Genomic DNA, 19,057 nt, shown 5'->3' with positions numbered 1-19,057 from the left:
TCGAATCCAGGAGCTTCTGGGGGCCTCTGGCCCCCTTGTCCCCTGGACCCACAGAGGGCCCTGCGGCCCCCTGGCCCCCAGCTTTAAGTTCAGGATTTTCAAAATATCCAACTTTGACCCCTGCAAATGCTTTGCTAAAACTTTGGCTACAGTTTCTAAAATTTGGCTACACAAAATTCCATTTGGCTAAAATGTTGGCCACAGAAATTTTTGGGCAAAAGGAGCCCTGTTTGGATTGTATTTGGGTCATCTGGGGTCAGCAACTAGGCACTAGGTCAAATAATAGAAAAACCTTGTGTAGACTATAGAGGTCACAGTTTTAATCAGATTTTATTGAAATATACATTGTAACTCCAATATAACGCGCTCCATTATAACGCTGAATCCAATATAACGCGGACGGTACTTGGATCCCATTTTTTCTCCAACCTTCCATTTGATTTCTGATTAAAATCCGTAATATGCAACTTCATGTATTTTCAGACAATTCAAAGATGGCGGCAATCACATGTTGATTGCTTTATTCAACCGTCCGTTGAACCGATTATAATCGCCTCGAGGTTGAACAACACCGACAGCTAATTGGTGTTAATCTGTTGTGTAATGTCAATAAAGGTGTGAAAAACTCGAGTGTCAGTGTTTATTACATGTATTCCTCATCAGAGCGGCTCAGTGCGATAATTTCCATAAGTTAAGTGCAAGCGGGATAGTTATACAATTAAAGTAATTCAAAACGATTGAAACATTCTTACTTTGATAAGGTTGCAGTTTGACAATATTAAATGAGCGGCCGTGAAATATACTGCATACTGTATAAAACAACTTTTTTCTGTCATTTCATTATTATTCTAGTATTATGTCATTTAATCTTTCAGTCCGTGTATAAGAAATTAAATAATGCAGACGATTTATTTACATGCGAACGCAGTGTACCGGTAATTGTTAACAGAGTTTCACTTTCATTTTCGCGCGGTATCAGAAAGTCCCCGGGAAACACGTTTTTTGCATGCGTATGACGCAATAAAACAATTTTTGTACATGAGTCGTATTGCATTCAATCTAAATTTAAAGTCGCTCGTCCAATGAAAGCTCTGCCCCATAATGCACTGTACTCTTAACACTTCTGAAAATGGCATATATGCGTACGGTTGTGTTTACGAATTTCTTAAACATATATGGTCATTAATGTTCAAGATTATTATTTTTTAAGTGATGTTGCAGTTTATTGGATTATCAGATAAATGTGCACATAAGAAAAGCGGTATGTATCTTGTTATCGATACGACTCGGTTTATATGCATGTATTTGCGTCAACACAGCATGGCAATATACATGACCTATATTATAGGCTATTCTATACCTGTTTTTGTATAGCCCTGCAGTAAATGAGCTCAAAACCTATAACGCGGATCCGTTATAACGCTGTTTCGCGCCTTGGACCCCATTGACCGCGCTATATTGGAGTTACAGTGTAGTCAGAATGTTTGTCTTGTTAAAATCTGGATTGGGATTGACTTTGGGTCATCTAGGGTCAAAAACTAGGTCAGATTAAAAAAACAAACTTTTGTAGACAGTAGAGGTCACAGTTTTCATTAAATCTTTATGAAATTTGGCCAGAATATTAATCTTGATAAAATCTGGGTTGGGATTGTATTAGGGTCATCTGGGGTCAAAAACTATGTCAAATCATAGAAAAACTTTGTGAAGACAATAGAGGTCATAGTTTTCATATGATCTTAATGAAATATGGTCAGAATGTTTATCTTGATAATAACTGATTTTGGATCGTATATGGGTCATCTGGGGTCAAAAAATAGGTCACCGGGCAAATTCTAGTAAAACCTTGTGTAGATGAAAGAGATCACAGTTTTCATCACGTCTTAATGAAATTTTGTCAGAATGTATTAATAAATGAAATTTGGCTTGGGATTGTATATGGGTCTAATAAAATTTAAGTTCATGAAGCAAGGTTAGTCAGGTGAGCAATTCAGGGCCATCATGGCCCTCTTGTTTGTATAGGTACCATTTTCCAGATGTTTTTTTAAGCAAATGTCTTCCAAAACAAGACATTAAACGGGGGTGCAGTGTATCGATGCTCTACACCGGGCACTTAAAAGAACCAGGGGGCTGTTTCATAAACAATCATACAACAATGTTAACTTACGAGAAAATTTTGTAATCCTAATAAGTAGATGAACTAGCTCGCTATGCTCATCAAATATATACGGCACTAGATGGGGATGATAATGATGACTACCAGTGAACATTAAGGTCCTATTGGCTACCATAGTGTTTTATCCAGGCCATTTTAGCGTGGCGTAGCGCCATGCCCTGCCCTTTTTTGTAGGGCCACGCTGCCCCCTTTCAAGGCCATTAGGCGCCACACTGCCCTTTCCAAAGGCCGGCGCCCTGCCCTTTCATGAGCACCCACTATTTTCCGTCCTCTTTAAAGCCGCCATGCGCCCTTATTGATAATATCTTATTTGCCGTTTGACCAAACTTCTAAGCCGACTGTATCCAAGTATGGCCCCAAGGCAGCGAAGATTCCTGCGGTTTTTAATTAGTCATGCGTGAATAACCCTGTATCAATATAAATCGATAATGTCCGTGGCTTTGTTAAAACAAGCACACTAATCGGCCCGTAATGTGCACTCCTCCATAATAAAATCGTGGACAGTTAATCAGGAGACTTGTAATGAAAACCTAGATGTTATCCTCTTGGAAATAGTGCATTTCATGCATAATTCAGTTATATCTAAACATTTATTTTTACGTTTAGAAGATCGATATCGTCTTTAAAATAATTAATTATTGAAACCATTATACTGTAACGTATACTACTTAAACAAAAAGCGAATCAAGAAAAAGGCGGACATAAACGAATTTACGTTGCTATGCCTAACTGTCGCTTTCATCATTTTAACAAGATGGCGGACTATACAGAAAATAAATTGTGACTATTGGCAAAAATGGCAAATAACAATTGAATTAACAATGGTGATCATACATTCAGAAGGGATTAATGAAATGCCTGTGATAATCAACGATTCACAAAACGTTTTAGATACCAACAACATATTTATTAGTAATCTACTCATTGGCTGTCACGGAAACGAGTGTTTGCAAATCGTTAGCGTTCAGTTTACGTGCACAGTTAAAATTATGACAATATTATTGTTAGAAAACGGGATAAGACAAACATGGTTTCACTTATATGTTAGTGGATCTGTTTATAAGCAGATTCATATACATATATTGCTTTATTATGTTTATCGTGCTGTACAGTTTACTGAAACATCATGGAACTTGCAAGGTAAATATATTAATATTAATTAAAGTAAGTTAAATACATTAATTAACATTAAATGTGCTTGTTTATATTTTTTGTTTTTCACACACCTGCCTCTGATTAAATGTTTTTCCTAAAACAAGGTATTAACGGAACGTTTTTGCCCTTTTTTGCCTAAACTGCGCGTTAAAATGCCCTTTTTGAAAGGTATGGCTATGCGCCATGCCCCTTTGGCCTCCTGGAAAAAACACTACTACCATGCACTGGTGTATTTGTTTAAAAAAAAATTAGGCAAAAACCCGGGCAGCCGGGGTAAATTTGACCTACTTTGGCTCAAAATTACATATTTTTCCCTGATAGGTCACAGGGACAGGTCAGCACATAAGGTAGTCGTAAAGACCCGACGATGACCTGTAAACAAACTCTGACAAAAACACACTTTTTTACGCAATGCTTTCAGAGCTGATTTGTGGTGAGTCTGCATACATGTGAGTCTACCTTCATGACATGCAGATGAAGTGAGAAATTTGCTCTTGTCCATTGATTTTTGGCAAAGTAATTTGCCTTGGATTTTGAATAAAAGCACTGTTTTCCAGAGGCTTTTTATGCAGCTCTTTCGGATATTGAGCTGATTTTTGGTATGCAAGTCTACCTGAGTTTTTATCACACAGCACTTTCTGATAATGAGCTGATTTTTGGTATTTGAATATACCAACATGACTTATATTACTATATGTTAAGTGTGAGTTTTGTTTTGGTCCATTGAAATTTGGCTAAGTTATATGGGCCTTATTTTCTCTAAATTAGCTGCAGTGCGGCTTCAAGTGCAGAACAAGGCATTGTGTTTCACGAAATAAGCTCTTGTTTTTCGGCATAGCTGTTTAACGTCACTTTTGACCTTACCTGACCTGTGTAGGTGTCAAATAAAATTCAAATAAAAGGGACACAATTGTCACAAAACCCGGTTTTCAGTCTGATAAAGGGAGACAATTCAAAATGTGTATTGTTAACCCACTTGTGTAAAATTGACCTTGATTTCAATTTGAAAAAACAAGAGATGTGTTTGTCAGAAACACAACGCCTCCTATTGCGCCGCTTTTAAATTTTATTTATTTTTTGACTTTTGACCTTGAAGGATGACCTTGACCTTGAACTTCCACCACTAAAAATGTGCAGCTTCATGAGAACGCCGCTTTGAATATATATTTTTTGACCTTTGACTGTGAAGGATGACCTTGACCTTGAACTTTCACCACTAAAAATGTGCAGCTTCATGAGAATGCCGCTTTGAATTTTTTGTTTGTTTTTTTGACTTTTGACCTTGAAGGATGACCTTGACCTTGAGCTTCCACCACTCAAAATGTGCAGCTTCATGACAACACCGCTTTGATTTTTTTTTTTTTAGACCTTTGACCTTGAAGGATGACCTTGACCTTGGGTATATTGATGTAATTCTTTTGCGCAACACAACTTCCAATAATGGTGAGCAAATGTGCCAAATGATTTTAAAATGTCACAATGAATGACATAGTAATGGCCCAGACAAGCTCATTTATGGCCATTTTTGACCTTCAAACTCAAATTGTGACCTTGACCATGGAGATATCGACATAATTCTTTTGCGCGACACACCGTCTAATGATGGTGAACAAATGAGCCAAATGATTTTAAAATCTGACAATTAACGACAAAGTTATGGCCCGGACAAGCCTATTTATAGCCATTTTTGACCTTTGAACTCAAATTGTGACCTTGACCTTGGAGATATCGACATAATTCTTTCGCGCGACACACCGTCTAATGATGGTTAATAAAAGGGGCCAAATGTTTTTAAAATCTCACAATGACGACAAAGTTATGGCCCGGACAAGCTTGTTCCGGCCGCCAGCCCGCCCGCCCGCCGACATTCGCCAATCAATTTCCGCGGCTAGACACAAATGAATACACTTCATTTATTCCATTGGCTGATTTGAGTATACCACCAGAACATTGGAAACATATCCGCGTCTTTGTAACACTGTTTTACTGCATGAAACAATTTTATCTCTAATGAAAAGGCTTAATAGAAAGAACAGTTTTACACTCAACTCTCGGCATCAATACAGTTTGTGCGTGCACCTCTTATTTTCAGAGGATTGCCAGCGCAAGAGCGTTTGTACTTAAAGGCTATGTTCTCATATTTAGTACTTAATTCCATATTCCTGTCAACATGTTCACATGTAAAAGTATAAAGAGCAGTGGAAGCATGGCCTCACTTTAATGCATTGCATTTCAACCCGCCAGGTATCAAGGTCAGTTTGCGGCCAGTGTTTGTGAATGTCAGAGTTTATTTTCAGGTCATCGCTGCGTCTTCACGACTACCTTATGTGCTGACCTGAGTTCGCAGCCAGTAAAATAATCGTTATATAATATAGACGCTATCCGTGAACTAGGTGACCTGGAATTTTCTTTACACGAGAAATATGTTAAATGAAGATATTCAGCGATATAATTATGGTATGTCAATAATAGATTCTTAATGTGTTTTCAACAATACCATGATATTTTTGATTAATTTAACAAGAATTATTCCACCATATTGACTAATGTATTAAGCATGAGCGTGATGATTCTCGATACTGTTTATAATCGAATCAAATAGCAATGCCCGACAAACCACTAAAACAGGTTTGTTTGAAGAACGCGCCTATAAATATTAAAAATATGTACAGATACTTCGCATGTGGTCATATGACTCATATGTTTTAATTTCACTTCCATTCTTTTTTTAATTATCTGTTTTGTATCGATAGGTTTATGACCAGCAATATGTAATTATGTTAAATAAGCCGCAAAAACTCCGCGTAACATCCTGTACTGCATGTGATGTAGCTAAGAACTGCACCGAAAAAGACATTCGCTATCCTTGATCTCATTCATTGAACTCTTGACCTTTCACCAACTCCAACCACAATCAATGCCGTATATCTTTTTTAAAAGATATTTCTTGTTTTCTTTAATTTACTTGTAAACAGTTTTGCAAAACAATTTAATAACATAATTCCTTGATAGTTACTAAGATCTTATTTGTCACCACGTCTATGTATTAGTAGGGTTTTGCCCAGCTACGCAGAAAACGCTTTTTTTTTTATCAAGTATGTATTTAAATAATATTTGCAAGGACATGTATAAAGAAAATATTTTTAAAATTGACATGCAAAAGGGGGCGCACTGTCTAGTGGCTGTGCCTGATCAAAATCCTGGGGAAATGCCTGTTATTTATTTATAATTATTCCATGTTTTATTTAAAATTAAAACAGGGTATTTTATTTAAAATTAAAACAGGGTATTTTGTATAATTGCAATCTTTCATGATAATAAAAATAAATATAAGTCCAATATGACTGCATCCAAAACCAGATTATATCTAACGCTATGATTGTGTTGACAAAATATGTATCAAACGCAAACTTAACTTACCGCATGCCACTTTTGCATTCTTTGTTCTTCTGATAAGCCTGGCAGCCAGTGACATGGTTAGGGGGGTCACACGCTGGTGGACACAAGATGGTCGCAGAAGCAACACATGACAGACAGAAGACAAGAAGAGTTGACACTTTCATTGTTCTCAATCTGTAACAAGATCCAAACAAAAAAAGAGTTTTCTATTTGAATTATAAGATATTATTGTATACCGTGATTACTCTATGTTTTCGGACACTTTAAAATAATAAAAAAAATGTGTGTACGAAAAATATTCACAAAATACAGGTGTCCGAAAACTTAGAGTAGAAAATTGAAGTGTCTGAAAATAGCGTCAATTGTATCAACAACTACCGGTAATAGCACGCGCTTGTAAAATGCCATGCCGTATAGTATAAATTACAGTTATATATGTTTGCACTGCACTTTAAATAATTTTAAATGCTTAATTTATTTGACAGAAAGTTACTACATAGTTGTAATTTGACCAACGAGTTCAAAGATGAGCATGTGATGTACCGATACTCACTAGTATGACCCTGTAATTAACACAATAAAAAAGCAAACTATGAATTCTTTGTTTGCTCATTTCCGATAGTTGTTGTCTAACACCTTCCATTGTGCGTAAAATTGCAATAGGGTGCATCACACTTTGAAGCGTTTAGTATTCGTCACAGTTATTTTACTGAGAATGGGTAGTACCATTGTGGTATATAAATGAACTGTTAATTGGCACTACCCCTGGTAATTGTCGTTTTAACGCTTATGCTATCGGGCAAAACCATTGTTTAATACCAGTTTACTAGGTTATTTACCCAATAACGCAAATGTAATGGTCCGTTGCCCTCAGGCATGCACCTGCCATGTTTTATGATGTTATTCTGGTTATAAAACCCGATGATCAAAGTGTCATTAGATATCGAAAACAGGACCGAAATTTGGTAAAATAGTGCTGTAAAATATACTGTCCGAAAACTTAAGAGATATTAATTATGGACGAAAACTCGTGTGTCCGAAAATTTAGAGTCACGAAAAATAATCCTTTTTCCTTAAAAAAAGGGGTGTCCGAAAACTTACAGTGTTCGAAAACATAGAGTAATTACAGTATTTCTATGTGAATAATTATTTATTATCAATTTGCATGGTAGTTTGCTTTGTATTGGAAATACTTTACTTGATAGATCTACATATATATATTTATGAATAGGAGTATCCACAAAAGTGCCAGATCAGAATCTATAAGGCATGACTGTGAAGGTCTTACTCGAGACTTGAAATCTTATTTTCATTAAAACAAGTATATAAATGCCATTTAAACATGGCCAGTGTTCGACACTAAGGCACGTTTGACAGACATTGTCTAGTAAGATCGGTGGTCGGGCTGGTGAAACTGCGGGCTAGCTTGTCCAACTGGTCGGACATGAAAAAATCTATACTGATTCATAGAACTATAACTAACTGCTGTGAAAACCTTTTTTCTTAATGTGTAAAATTACTCTGGTATCAGTTATTTACATCAGAACAAAACTAGCGTATATAAATAAACGCGGAGCATTTACATGATTCATCGCTAATTTTTGATGCAAAGGGGGGCTTTTTTTTTCATTTGTCAAGTTGTAATGGATATTCATGATTTTCTGCAGTGTTGTAAACCTTTACAGCATGTTTTTACGACTTCTATCGAAAATTGGTATCGTCAATGTAAACATTTTGGCGTAGCAGACAAAAGAATGTAATTTAGAGAATGGCTTTGTTCAAGTTCGGATTTTCGTCCGAAAAATCAGTTAAAAAAAGAATCCGACGGTAAAACTGACAGGAAACGTAATTATTTAAAAAAAGAAAACGTCAATTTTATCCTTAATGGAAAATTGAGTTTCCATGGTTTGAACTTGACGAAGAAAAGCAAAAACTGTTTACTCTATGCATCAAAATAACTTTCTGCTGTTTACTGATTTTTTACTAATAAATCCTGATTAAACAGTTACATGACACAATTGTGTTTATTTGCTATGTCATTTATGGTCTAGTAGACATCAGATTCGGGCTAGTACATTTTAAGAGGAGCTGGTCCGATGGTCTTGCTGTAAAAAAAAGTTAATGTCGAACCCTGATGGCCTGTGTGGCCATGTTTATACTCAATAACAATCTCCCCAAAAGTCCATCCCTCAGACAAAGCCAGTAAAACATGACAAGATTCAGCCATTAGTACTAATTAGCAGTTGAATGGCCTATAAATTAGAATATGGGCTAGCAATATTTATGAGTGTACCAGACATTGTGGCAAGGAAAAGATTCGAGACTTTCATGAAGAATAAAAAAAGGATATCCATTTAAAATAATTCATTTTTAATATATTAATTTATACGATATACTCAACTAGAATATTAAAAACATTATCAATAGTTTACATATAAATTATATAGTGCTTTGACTATAACTTGTTTAGTTATTGTAAATACCTTGTACATGGACACAGTATATAGTGACTAAATGAGAACTAATTAGCTGATAACATTATCAATGAGTTGGATTGACCAAGCTTTGATTCAAATGTAATTTTGCATTAAATATGGCATTACCAAGGATGGCATATGTGATGTAAGCTTATGACACAAATGTATTATACAATTAAAGCAAGAAAATCCAGACCAAACTGGATTCAGTTATGGATGTATGATTGAATAAAGCATTGAAACAGATAGCGATATGGTGGTTGTGCTAAATAGAGTTGTTTTTTTCACCATTTTGGGAATAGGGCCAGAGCCCTTTGGATTTGGTAAAATTGTGTCTGATTGATTCAGGGAAATTGGTTAATTTTTGTTTTTGCAAACAACAAATTCAATAACTCCAAAAAAAAGTGAGATGAATTGTTTCCAATGTTATATTTACTATTATTCAATCCATAGAGCTGCATTTTTTGGAAACCTTCAATTGAGAATTGTAAGCAGTCGTTAGGAAAAATGCATACAGTGATTGAGTTAATCTTAATCTTCAAAAATTAACATAAGCAGAAGTATGTTAATCTTCACAAAGGGCCTACTGTAAAATCATTGATGTTATTTGGCAGGATATTAAAGGGGCCTTTTCACGTTTTGGTAAATTGACAAAATTTAAAAAAGTTATTTTAGATTCGCAAATTTTCGTTTTAGTTATGATATTTGCGAGGAAACAGTAAATACTGAACATTTACCATGCTCTAAAATTGCCAATATATGCATCTTTTGATGATTTAAAAACCTGAAAGTTATAAAGCGTTGCAACACAAAACAATTGAATAATTTGGAGAATTCTGTTGTTGTCGTTATATTTTGTGAACCTACGAGGATTGCTTATATAAAGTATAAAATACTTTCTACATTGCGTGAGCGCGGATGGCCGAGTGGTCTAAATGGTTTATACTTTTACTCCAGGGGTCAGTGGTTCGAGCCCAGTTGAGGGTTACTTTTTTAAATTTTATTTTCGATTTTTCACTGGAGCTTTTTATTTCCAATGTTTACAATTATCAAAAGAAAGCATTTAATGACAAGCTTCAACACATTCAAAAATGAGTGAAAAGGCCCCTTTAAGTGTGTGTTTTTTTGCTAGTAAAGTAGTCATACCCGTAGCCAGGGGGGGTGCGTTGGGTGCGTTCGCAACGCACCCAATCTTTTTTGACAAAGTAAAAATAATTGTACTGTAAGTTGCACCCAACTTTATTTGACGCAAAAACAGTTATTTATTTTTTCCAGGAACCCAGTGGATCTTCGTATTTAAGCGTTAAAATAATGCATTCAATATGCAACCGAAGGTCACCATATAATTCATATCTCGATTAAGTCATTTCCAAGATAGCGCATGATTTTTATTTAGTTTTGACAGCAAAATTTGAGAAGATCTAAGAAGCCGGTCCGCGCAAAATGGAATTTGAATCTTCGTTATAAATGGATATTTGTTTTCTGTATAATGAAAAATGATTAACCTGGCACCCTAATCCGTATAAAATCGATACTTATTTATATATATTTGATCCTGAATGATTGTTTTGTAACTTTTGTCATCATTATTAATGTCTGTCAAAGCTATAACTTTAATAGATATCATAACAAAATGATGAAGCCTACTTATTGTGGGTTGAAATCCCAGTCCAATAACCTTTTTCGACAATTATCTAAATGGCTTGAACAACAATTTGATTTACTTGAATAAATAATCTTATGAAAATACATTTAAGATGATTACAAACGGAATGTTATGTCAGCTTCCGAAAATGACTGAAATCAAAGGACACCCTTCGACTGGTTGCCGAAGACTAATGAGTCACTGGTTAATAACTTTGCATTATACCACGATTTATAACAATTACACATTGTGCACAGCATTTCCGACAGACTGCGTTGTCTTTTTGTTATATCCCCGTACAACCATTTTCGAATCCCCTAAAGGGTTTTCCAGAAACAAAAATATCAGCTATGGTCAAGACAGTATAATTTGTTTGGTGAATGACAACAAAACAAATCATTTCTAAAAAGCAATGTAGCTTTTTTTAAGTTAACCAACACTTAATGGCGTTTTTTTAAGTTAACCAACACTTAATATGTTCTGCTCAACATACATAACTTTCCACAATATTTTAATTATGTAAAACTTGACACTAGGCATGTCCTACTCTTAAATAGTTGTTATAATGAATTTAAAACGCTATAACATAATGATCAGGTGGACGTCAACGTTAAATGTTCATCAACAGTTACGGATCTTGAGCATATAATGGGCAAATAAGTACATCTTTTTTCTTCAACGTCCTGGTATACATTGTTAAAGACTTCGAGACCATGGGACCAATAGTTTGTGGTTACATGTATATGTTTCTGAAATTCGTTTAGAAAAAAAGATAACTAATTTGTTAAAAATAATTCTAATTTTTTTTTAAAGTAACCTGTTGTACAATGTTGATTTCTTTTAAGTATTGATGCAGATTAGAGAAGACCCAGTTTTGTTAATCAGTGTTAGTTGTACAATACAATATTAATATAAGCACGTTTAGAGTAATGCTATACCTCTGGTACTATCCATAGTAGTAAACAAACAATTGTTTTGACAAAAAAGTCAAATAATTCCATTTAATTTGCTCGATTTATAAATGGAAGAATGTTGGAATGGTAAAACAAACCAATTTTATCTTAGGTTCCATGATTCCAATAAATAATGATATTTTATACCATTCTTATTCTTGATTTAACATTCTATAAACTTGTTGTTGCAAATGTAATCAAGGTGTGTGCACACATACTTGCGTTGGGTTAAGCACCAAATAAAATGATGTATATCCGTGACTAATCAAAAAAGGTGGTTATTAAAAAACCTGGTGCGGAATATGTTATATCATATTTATGTCAATCAGTCACTGAGTATGGTCAATGAAAGTGAAATTTCATATAAAAATACTCTATAACTTCAGTCTCTAAATACACCAACAGTAAAAAGTTACCATAATGCAGGAGTTTACGTTTCATGACAACAATTTTCTAGGGGGAGGACCTCCAAAACATCCCCTCCAGCATCCCCCCCTTCGCCGGCAAAAATTCGCCCCCCCCCCCCCTTTTCAAAACCCTGGCTACGGGCCTGGTAGTATGCCCATGAACATTATAACCAGGTTTTATGATGGTCTGTTAGTCTTTGTAAAACCGAAATAGGGAGAGCTCTTTAATACCGTATGTTCCTTTAATGCACAATGACAAAATGCTTACACTTCATTTGTGATTCGGCGGTAGAACATTAGACGCCATCTTGAATATTGTTACGTCATCGGAGATTTGTGACGTGTTCCACATATGACCATTTGGCGATTCTATTAATAAAAATGTGACGTCGATCGTGCTGTAGGTGAAATAATAAATATCTTTAAAAAAGATATAAGGTGTTGATAGTTCAATGAATGAGATCAAGGATAGCGAATGTCTTTTTTCTGTGCAGTTCTTAGCTGCATCACACGCAGTACGGGATGTTACGCGGAGTTTTAGCGGCTTATTTTACATTATTACATATTGCTGGTCATAAACCTATAGATACAAAACAGAAAACCAAAGAAGAATGGAAGTGAAATTAAAACATACGAGTCAACCGGCCACACGAGAAGTATCCGTATTTATAGGCGCGTTCTTCGAAAAAACCTGTTTTGGTGGTTTGTCGGGCATTGCTATTTGATTCGATTATTAACAGTATCGATAATCATCGCGCTCATGCTTAATACATTGGTCAATATGGTGGAATAATTATTGTTAAATTAATCAAAAATAATATTTATCATTGTATTGTTGAAAACACATTAAGAATTTACATATCTAAAGAAAATTCCAGGTCACCTAGTTCACGGATAGCGTATTTATTATATAACTATTATTTTACTGGCCGCGAATGACCTGATGACCTGTATATAAACTCTGACATTCATACACTGGCCGCAATTGACCCGATACCTCGCGGGTTGAAATGCAATGTATTAAAGTGAGGCCTTCTTCTTCACTATTTTTTTTTATCGAGTGCACCGGGATTGTCTCCCATATGGCCATCGCCCCCAGAAAGACGTGTTAGTTGGTTACGGGGGATAGTGCAAGATACAGGAGACACCCCGTTCCAGAGGTGACCCTGGGTCTTTTAGTGCCCGGTGTATAGCACCTAGTACACTGCACCTTCGTGCAATATCTCCTTCTTTCGTACATATCCGTCAATCCGAACGTTATCCGGGAATGTGCAGAAAACTACGAATATTCTATAAATATGCTATGAAATAGCTACTAAATGTAGGATCCGCTAAATACAATGACAACAAATATGTCCGACATTGTATCGACAGATTGGTCGTATAAAGAAAAAGCAATTTGCTTTATTGAAAGAGAACGATTAATACAAGTGTTATTATTGTTCATATTAATGGGACTGGAGTTAATGATAAACGTCAACTAATGCATGGCAGTGTTGATATTTATGAAAAAAAAACGATTCCTGGAAATACGATGTCAAACGGTTGAAAATTTTGACCACTGTGAAGAATAACGTTTAGAACCCGTGTCACTTACAACATTTTATATTGTTGGTGAGAAGTAAAGGGTGTGACCCCTTATGTACCATTCCCTTTATGTACCAGTCCCTTTATGTACCACTTTGAGACTTTATGTACCACATATATATTATGAAGGTGTTGTCCATTCATTTAAAGCAGTGTGAATGGGCATAAATAAGTGTTGATCGAGTAAAATTTGAGTTAATCAAATATTGTCTACTATAACATTGCAATTCATTGTACCGAATCATTTATTTCTTGCTATCAGAAAAGTTTTGACAATTTGGAAAAAAAAGTTCAATAAAACTGATTAACTTAGTAACTCAGTTCTTACTAAGCAAAATATTGCTGAATTATATGTTATATCTATTTTGTTATTGCAATTCATAATGAAATGTTAAGAACCAAAAAAAAAAGTTAAATAAAACTCAGTAACTTAGTAACTCAGTTCTTGCTAAGTAAAATATTGCTAAATTATATGTTAAATATAAAAATGTAGCAATCTAAATTACACGTACAAAATTAAAAAAAATCAATTAGAATTATAATTGAAATGTTGTTCACATTCATAAATTGTTTTATTTCCAATAGCAAAAATAAAATGATAAAGCTAAAATGAAATGAACCTTATGCAATGGTTACAGTATCTCTAATGAAGACTAATGACACTGTCTGGTGCTCAACAGCTCTAAATTCCTCGCATATGACAGGTGTGAAATGTCATGTTTTTTGAGTAAACATCCCAAACCAAATGGGTCCTTCTTCACAAGTGACACATTCCTCAAATAATTAGACCAATTAACAACAATATTAATACTTTTATTTAATTTTACATAACAATAACATAGTCCAGCACATAATCTCATAATACATTTTGTAAATCAAATCATAAATTTTTATTGTTATTCTGTTATATTGTAATTTTAATACGTATATAAATACTTAATACATAAAAGTAGCACACGAAAAGCCAAACACATTTATCAAATGAACGTGATAATTTTATAATTGCATAGGTACCTAATAACTTTATTTATACCACAAATAGACATCCTTTGATGACACCACCAGTTAATTTTTTTGTAAACATGATTAAAGAAGGATTTTTTTTTATTTTCACAGTTTGAAAAGTAAGGTCATTCTCTAAACATGATTAAAAAAGGACATAATTTTATTTTTTTACAGTTTGAAAATGAAGGTCATTCTCTCTTCTCTTCAGAGTATCACATTTCAACTATACAATAGGAAATACAAATATTTTAGTTAGACTTAGTCAGGATAAGATAGTGACAAATGGATTTTTATAATACACTTTAATTTCAGGTAAGAATATGAATCATTTATTACTACTGGGGCTAATAAATTATACTAAGAGTCACTGACACACAAGCTGGCATACAATATAATCAAAAATGGCAATATATTAGTCTAAATTCATAAATAATATGTCACAAAATACATTTCATTATTAACACACCTTCATATTAAACCATATATTATTTATCTCTATATATTATATATATGGTACATAAAGGGTCAGATAGTGGTACATAAAGGGGTGGTACATAAGGGGACTGGTACATAAAGGGTGACATCCCACTGCACATCGGTTTAACGTCTCATGCGAAAGACGAGTTAGTAGGTTAGGTGCAGCGGGGGATCGAACCAGCGATCTCTGGATTGTGAAGCCAGTGTGTTACCACTAGACCACGGATCCGCTACTAAAGTGAGGCCTCGCTTCCACTGCTCTTTTATACTTTTACATTTTAACATGTTGACAAGAACACGGTGCCTATACCACGTTGCTTTTTAAGATCTGTGTGGGGAGTTAAATGTCAACAAAAGCACGACAAAGGTAAGATTTTTAAGGAAAACTTTTTTAATATGTCATCATTTTCAATGGGATAAAGTGGAGAGCCCGCTCATTCATGAGAGTTTTCTATAGGTATCATGATTTTGTAAAACAAATGAATATTTTTTCAGTAAAGTGCAACCGCGCGTTTGAACGGTTAGAAAAAGGTAGGATCAGTGTGGGGACATTATTTTATTATGACACAGAAACATCACCTCTCGTGAAATAAAGCAATAAACTTTATGGGCGGAGCTTACACTATATCATTTTGCATTCTTTTTTCAGGTTTCTTTCATATATTTATGAAAACAAAATCAAGAAAAATATTCTAACAGTAATATGATCTGTGTGGTATACGTGTTTAGAAGGATCTGTGTGGTATCCGTGTTTCTACAATTTGCGGATAAATTGAGATAATAACGACAATATATATATATATTTTTTAATTAATTTCAATTATTTCAATACAACAATTACTACTACTACTTCTACTACTACTACTACTACTACTACTACTACTACTACTACTATTACTACTATTTCTGCTACTACTACTACTACTACTGCTACTACTACTACTACTACTACTACTACTACTACTACTACTACTACTACTACTACTACTACTACAACTATTACTACTACTAGTAGTAATAGTAGTAGTAGTAGATCTATTATTATTATTTAAAAATTCATTTATTTCAGTAATCACCTATTTGGCACTTGTGAGCGGACAAGGGTTAAGGGAAGAAAAAATAGAGGAAACAGTTTCACGAGACAGGAATGCTATACAAAAGGGGACACTAGGAGTAAGGTGGGAGCGGGCGAGACGAAACGATAGCAAACTGTTGCCAACAATAAAAATGCGGATAGACGAACACAATGGACATTTTAATTCTGACACAAATTCTGTAATAGAAATTGTGTCAAATATTACACAGGCATGTTCTTTCCTGAGTAGGTATGTTTTAAAATCAAATTTGGAATGCAAACTGATAAAACAGAATCCACCAGACGTATTGGCTTGTCATTTTGTTGTTATTTAAAGTTTAAGGTAAACGGTATGTTTATTTAAAACAAAATACTGGTCATAGTAGAAACATATATATATATATATATGTGTGTGTTTGTGTGTTTTATTTCATATATGGAATTCATATTGTTGCATTAGTTTATTACATAGTATAGATATTGACAATCATTTGCCATGTGTTGGTGATAATGTCATGTTATAAATTATGTCGTTGTATTCAGTGTAACAAGTGTATGCTTATCTTTAGCGTTAATTATTTTGAAGAGAATATAAAAAGTAAATGAATAAATATTATATTATATGATTATATATGTACGATTCTGTGTTGTGGATGGATGCAGCTCTGAAGAATGTCAAGACGTATTTCGAATTAAGGAGTATTGTATTGTATACACAACCACATTGCATACATTGTTTACTGTCAATTACCACGGCCTAGAGTAATTATAAGCAGGCAGTTAATTATGTGAAGCAATCGTGTAAAACCCTAGTATTAGAAACGCTTGCTGCTTATGATTATCGAACTAGCTCGTGACAGCGGTATTTAAAATTGAAACCAACGAAAAAACATCGCAAAACTTTAATCAAGTTATAATTAAAAAAGAATCACAGATTCGATAATACAAATCACAGATGCGATATATTAATGAATAACGTAAATCCAAATTATTGCACAATTATTTGAGAATGATTTCAAACACACAAACGAACTAAACGAAACCTAAAAATTAATCAAATTCGGATAACTTTAGAATCATTTTGAAAAGTAAAGTAAAAGTAAAACAACGAATAAAATCACGTAAAACGATAATGAAGTTACACAGACAAACTGTAAACCATTATGATTTTTAATCAGTATTCACGGATTTATGTGAAGTCCTCACGTATCGAGAAAGGTTTGTTTTGCGTTTGTACGTTTTGAAACACTCCTCACTACTGTAACACTTGTCATGCATGTGGGTATTGACGTGCTCTCTGAGGTCATTCTCACTCCTAACTGCCAACCCACACTGGTAACATTTCACCAATCCCTCTTTTTTGCACTTTTCTCTCTAGCCACGAGTAGGTACTTGTCCGCAAAGCTCCTGCCGCACTGTACACACACGTCACATTGGGGTCCTTTGTTCGTTGAAGCCTTCTAAGATTGTAGGCATCCTGAGAAAAAAACAACATATTTTATTCACGTGACATTTCAATGCGTAAGCACGCTATTTAAAAAATGTTAGTATCTGAGGACACGCGTTCGTTAGTTTTAAATTACAAACGATTTGACGATTATTGAGTTATTTCAAAATATATGATAACCTGAGAGATGAGATATATTGTATATTTGTGTTGTTTCAAGAAAATCCGTTCATCTGGTTAGTATAACTGTATAAAAATGTAACTATTTTTAAGGTATTTAATCTTACCTGAAATGCTTTCCCACAGCAGTTATAGTTTCCAGAGTTAGCGTGTCCCCTAATGTGGCGCAATAATCCAGCTCTGGTCTTCGACATTTTTCCGCATTCGGAGCATTGAGCCATACCTTAAAGCAAATATAATATCAAAAATAATATACGATACATTACTTCACCTGACAGTAGTGTTTGGCGCCAAAATAAAAATGGAATTTGATACAAGAACATAAAGTGTACACTTATTTAAGGTAAGCATGGACTTGTCATCGATTTAAGATGCTCCAGCGTAAGATTTTAATATTATAATGGGGATTGTACAGAATGCCTGTAAATCATAATTATGTATTAGTTCAACAAGCGGTGCAAGCGTAGTGTAAAGCCATTTTGTGTTTTACATGCTAGCGCATTTAAAAATCCCGTTTCAAATACATTGTTAACAAGCATTTTTTTAAACAACTAAATAGAACTGAAAAACTTAAAAACAGTATACCACACAGATCCGTTGAAAAACGTATACCACACATCATATTACTGTAAGAATAGCTTTCTCGAATTTTGTTTCGTAAATAAATAACAGAAAACTGAAAATGGATGCAAAATGATATAGTGTAAGCTCCGCCCATAAAATTTATTTCTTAATTTCACCAGAGGTGATGTTTTTGTGTAAAAAAAATAATGTCCCCACACTGATCCTACCCTTTTCTAACCGTTCAAACGCGCGGTTGCACTTTACTGAAAAAATACTTATTTGTTTTATAAAATCATGATACCTATAGAAAACTCTCATGAATGAGCGGGCTCTCCACTTTATCCCATTAAAAATGGTGACATATTAAAAAAGTTATCCTTAAAAATCTTACCTTCGTCGCGCTTTTGTTGATATTTTACTCCCCACACAGATCTTTAAAAGTCACGTGGTATAGGCACCGTGAAGAATATGGAAGTTAGTACTAAATATGAGAACATAGCCTTTAAATATAAA

The 19,057-nt window shown here is 34.3% G+C and overlaps 1 protein-coding gene and 1 long non-coding RNA gene across 6 annotated transcripts in view; both read right to left on the bottom strand.

Moving 5' to 3' along the window:
* The window catches only part of LOC127856118 (uncharacterized), a 55,937-nt gene extending 43,362 nt beyond the window's left edge, over nucleotides 1-12,575 (bottom strand). For all 5 annotated transcript variants that reach the window (XM_052392115.1, XM_052392114.1, XM_052392116.1 and 2 more), the window contains exons 1-2: nucleotides 12,478-12,575; nucleotides 6,749-6,901 (exon numbers count right to left, since the gene is read on the bottom strand). In XM_052392115.1, coding sequence (XP_052248075.1) covers nucleotides 6,749-6,901; nucleotides 12,478-12,506 — 182 coding nt within the window. In that variant the 5' untranslated portion in view covers nucleotides 12,507-12,575. The remainder of the gene's footprint in view (nucleotides 1-6,748; nucleotides 6,902-12,477) is intronic.
* A 4,665-nt stretch (nucleotides 12,576-17,240) lies between these two features.
* Nucleotides 17,241-18,979, bottom strand: LOC127856125 (uncharacterized). Its single transcript, XR_008037857.1, has 3 exons — nucleotides 18,936-18,979; nucleotides 18,088-18,203; nucleotides 17,241-17,830 (listed from the first exon to the last, which is right to left on the bottom strand). It is a non-coding gene; the product is annotated as an uncharacterized LOC127856125 (long non-coding RNA).
* Between the last annotated feature and the right edge of the window lie 78 nt (nucleotides 18,980-19,057).

This window comes from Dreissena polymorpha, chromosome 13 (assembly GCF_020536995.1).
Source record: "Dreissena polymorpha isolate Duluth1 chromosome 13, UMN_Dpol_1.0, whole genome shotgun sequence".
NCBI classification, from domain to species: domain Eukaryota; kingdom Metazoa; phylum Mollusca; class Bivalvia; order Myida; family Dreissenidae; genus Dreissena; species Dreissena polymorpha.
Note: the sequence above shows the minus strand (reverse complement) of the source record. Positions and strands in the feature narration are given on the sequence as shown.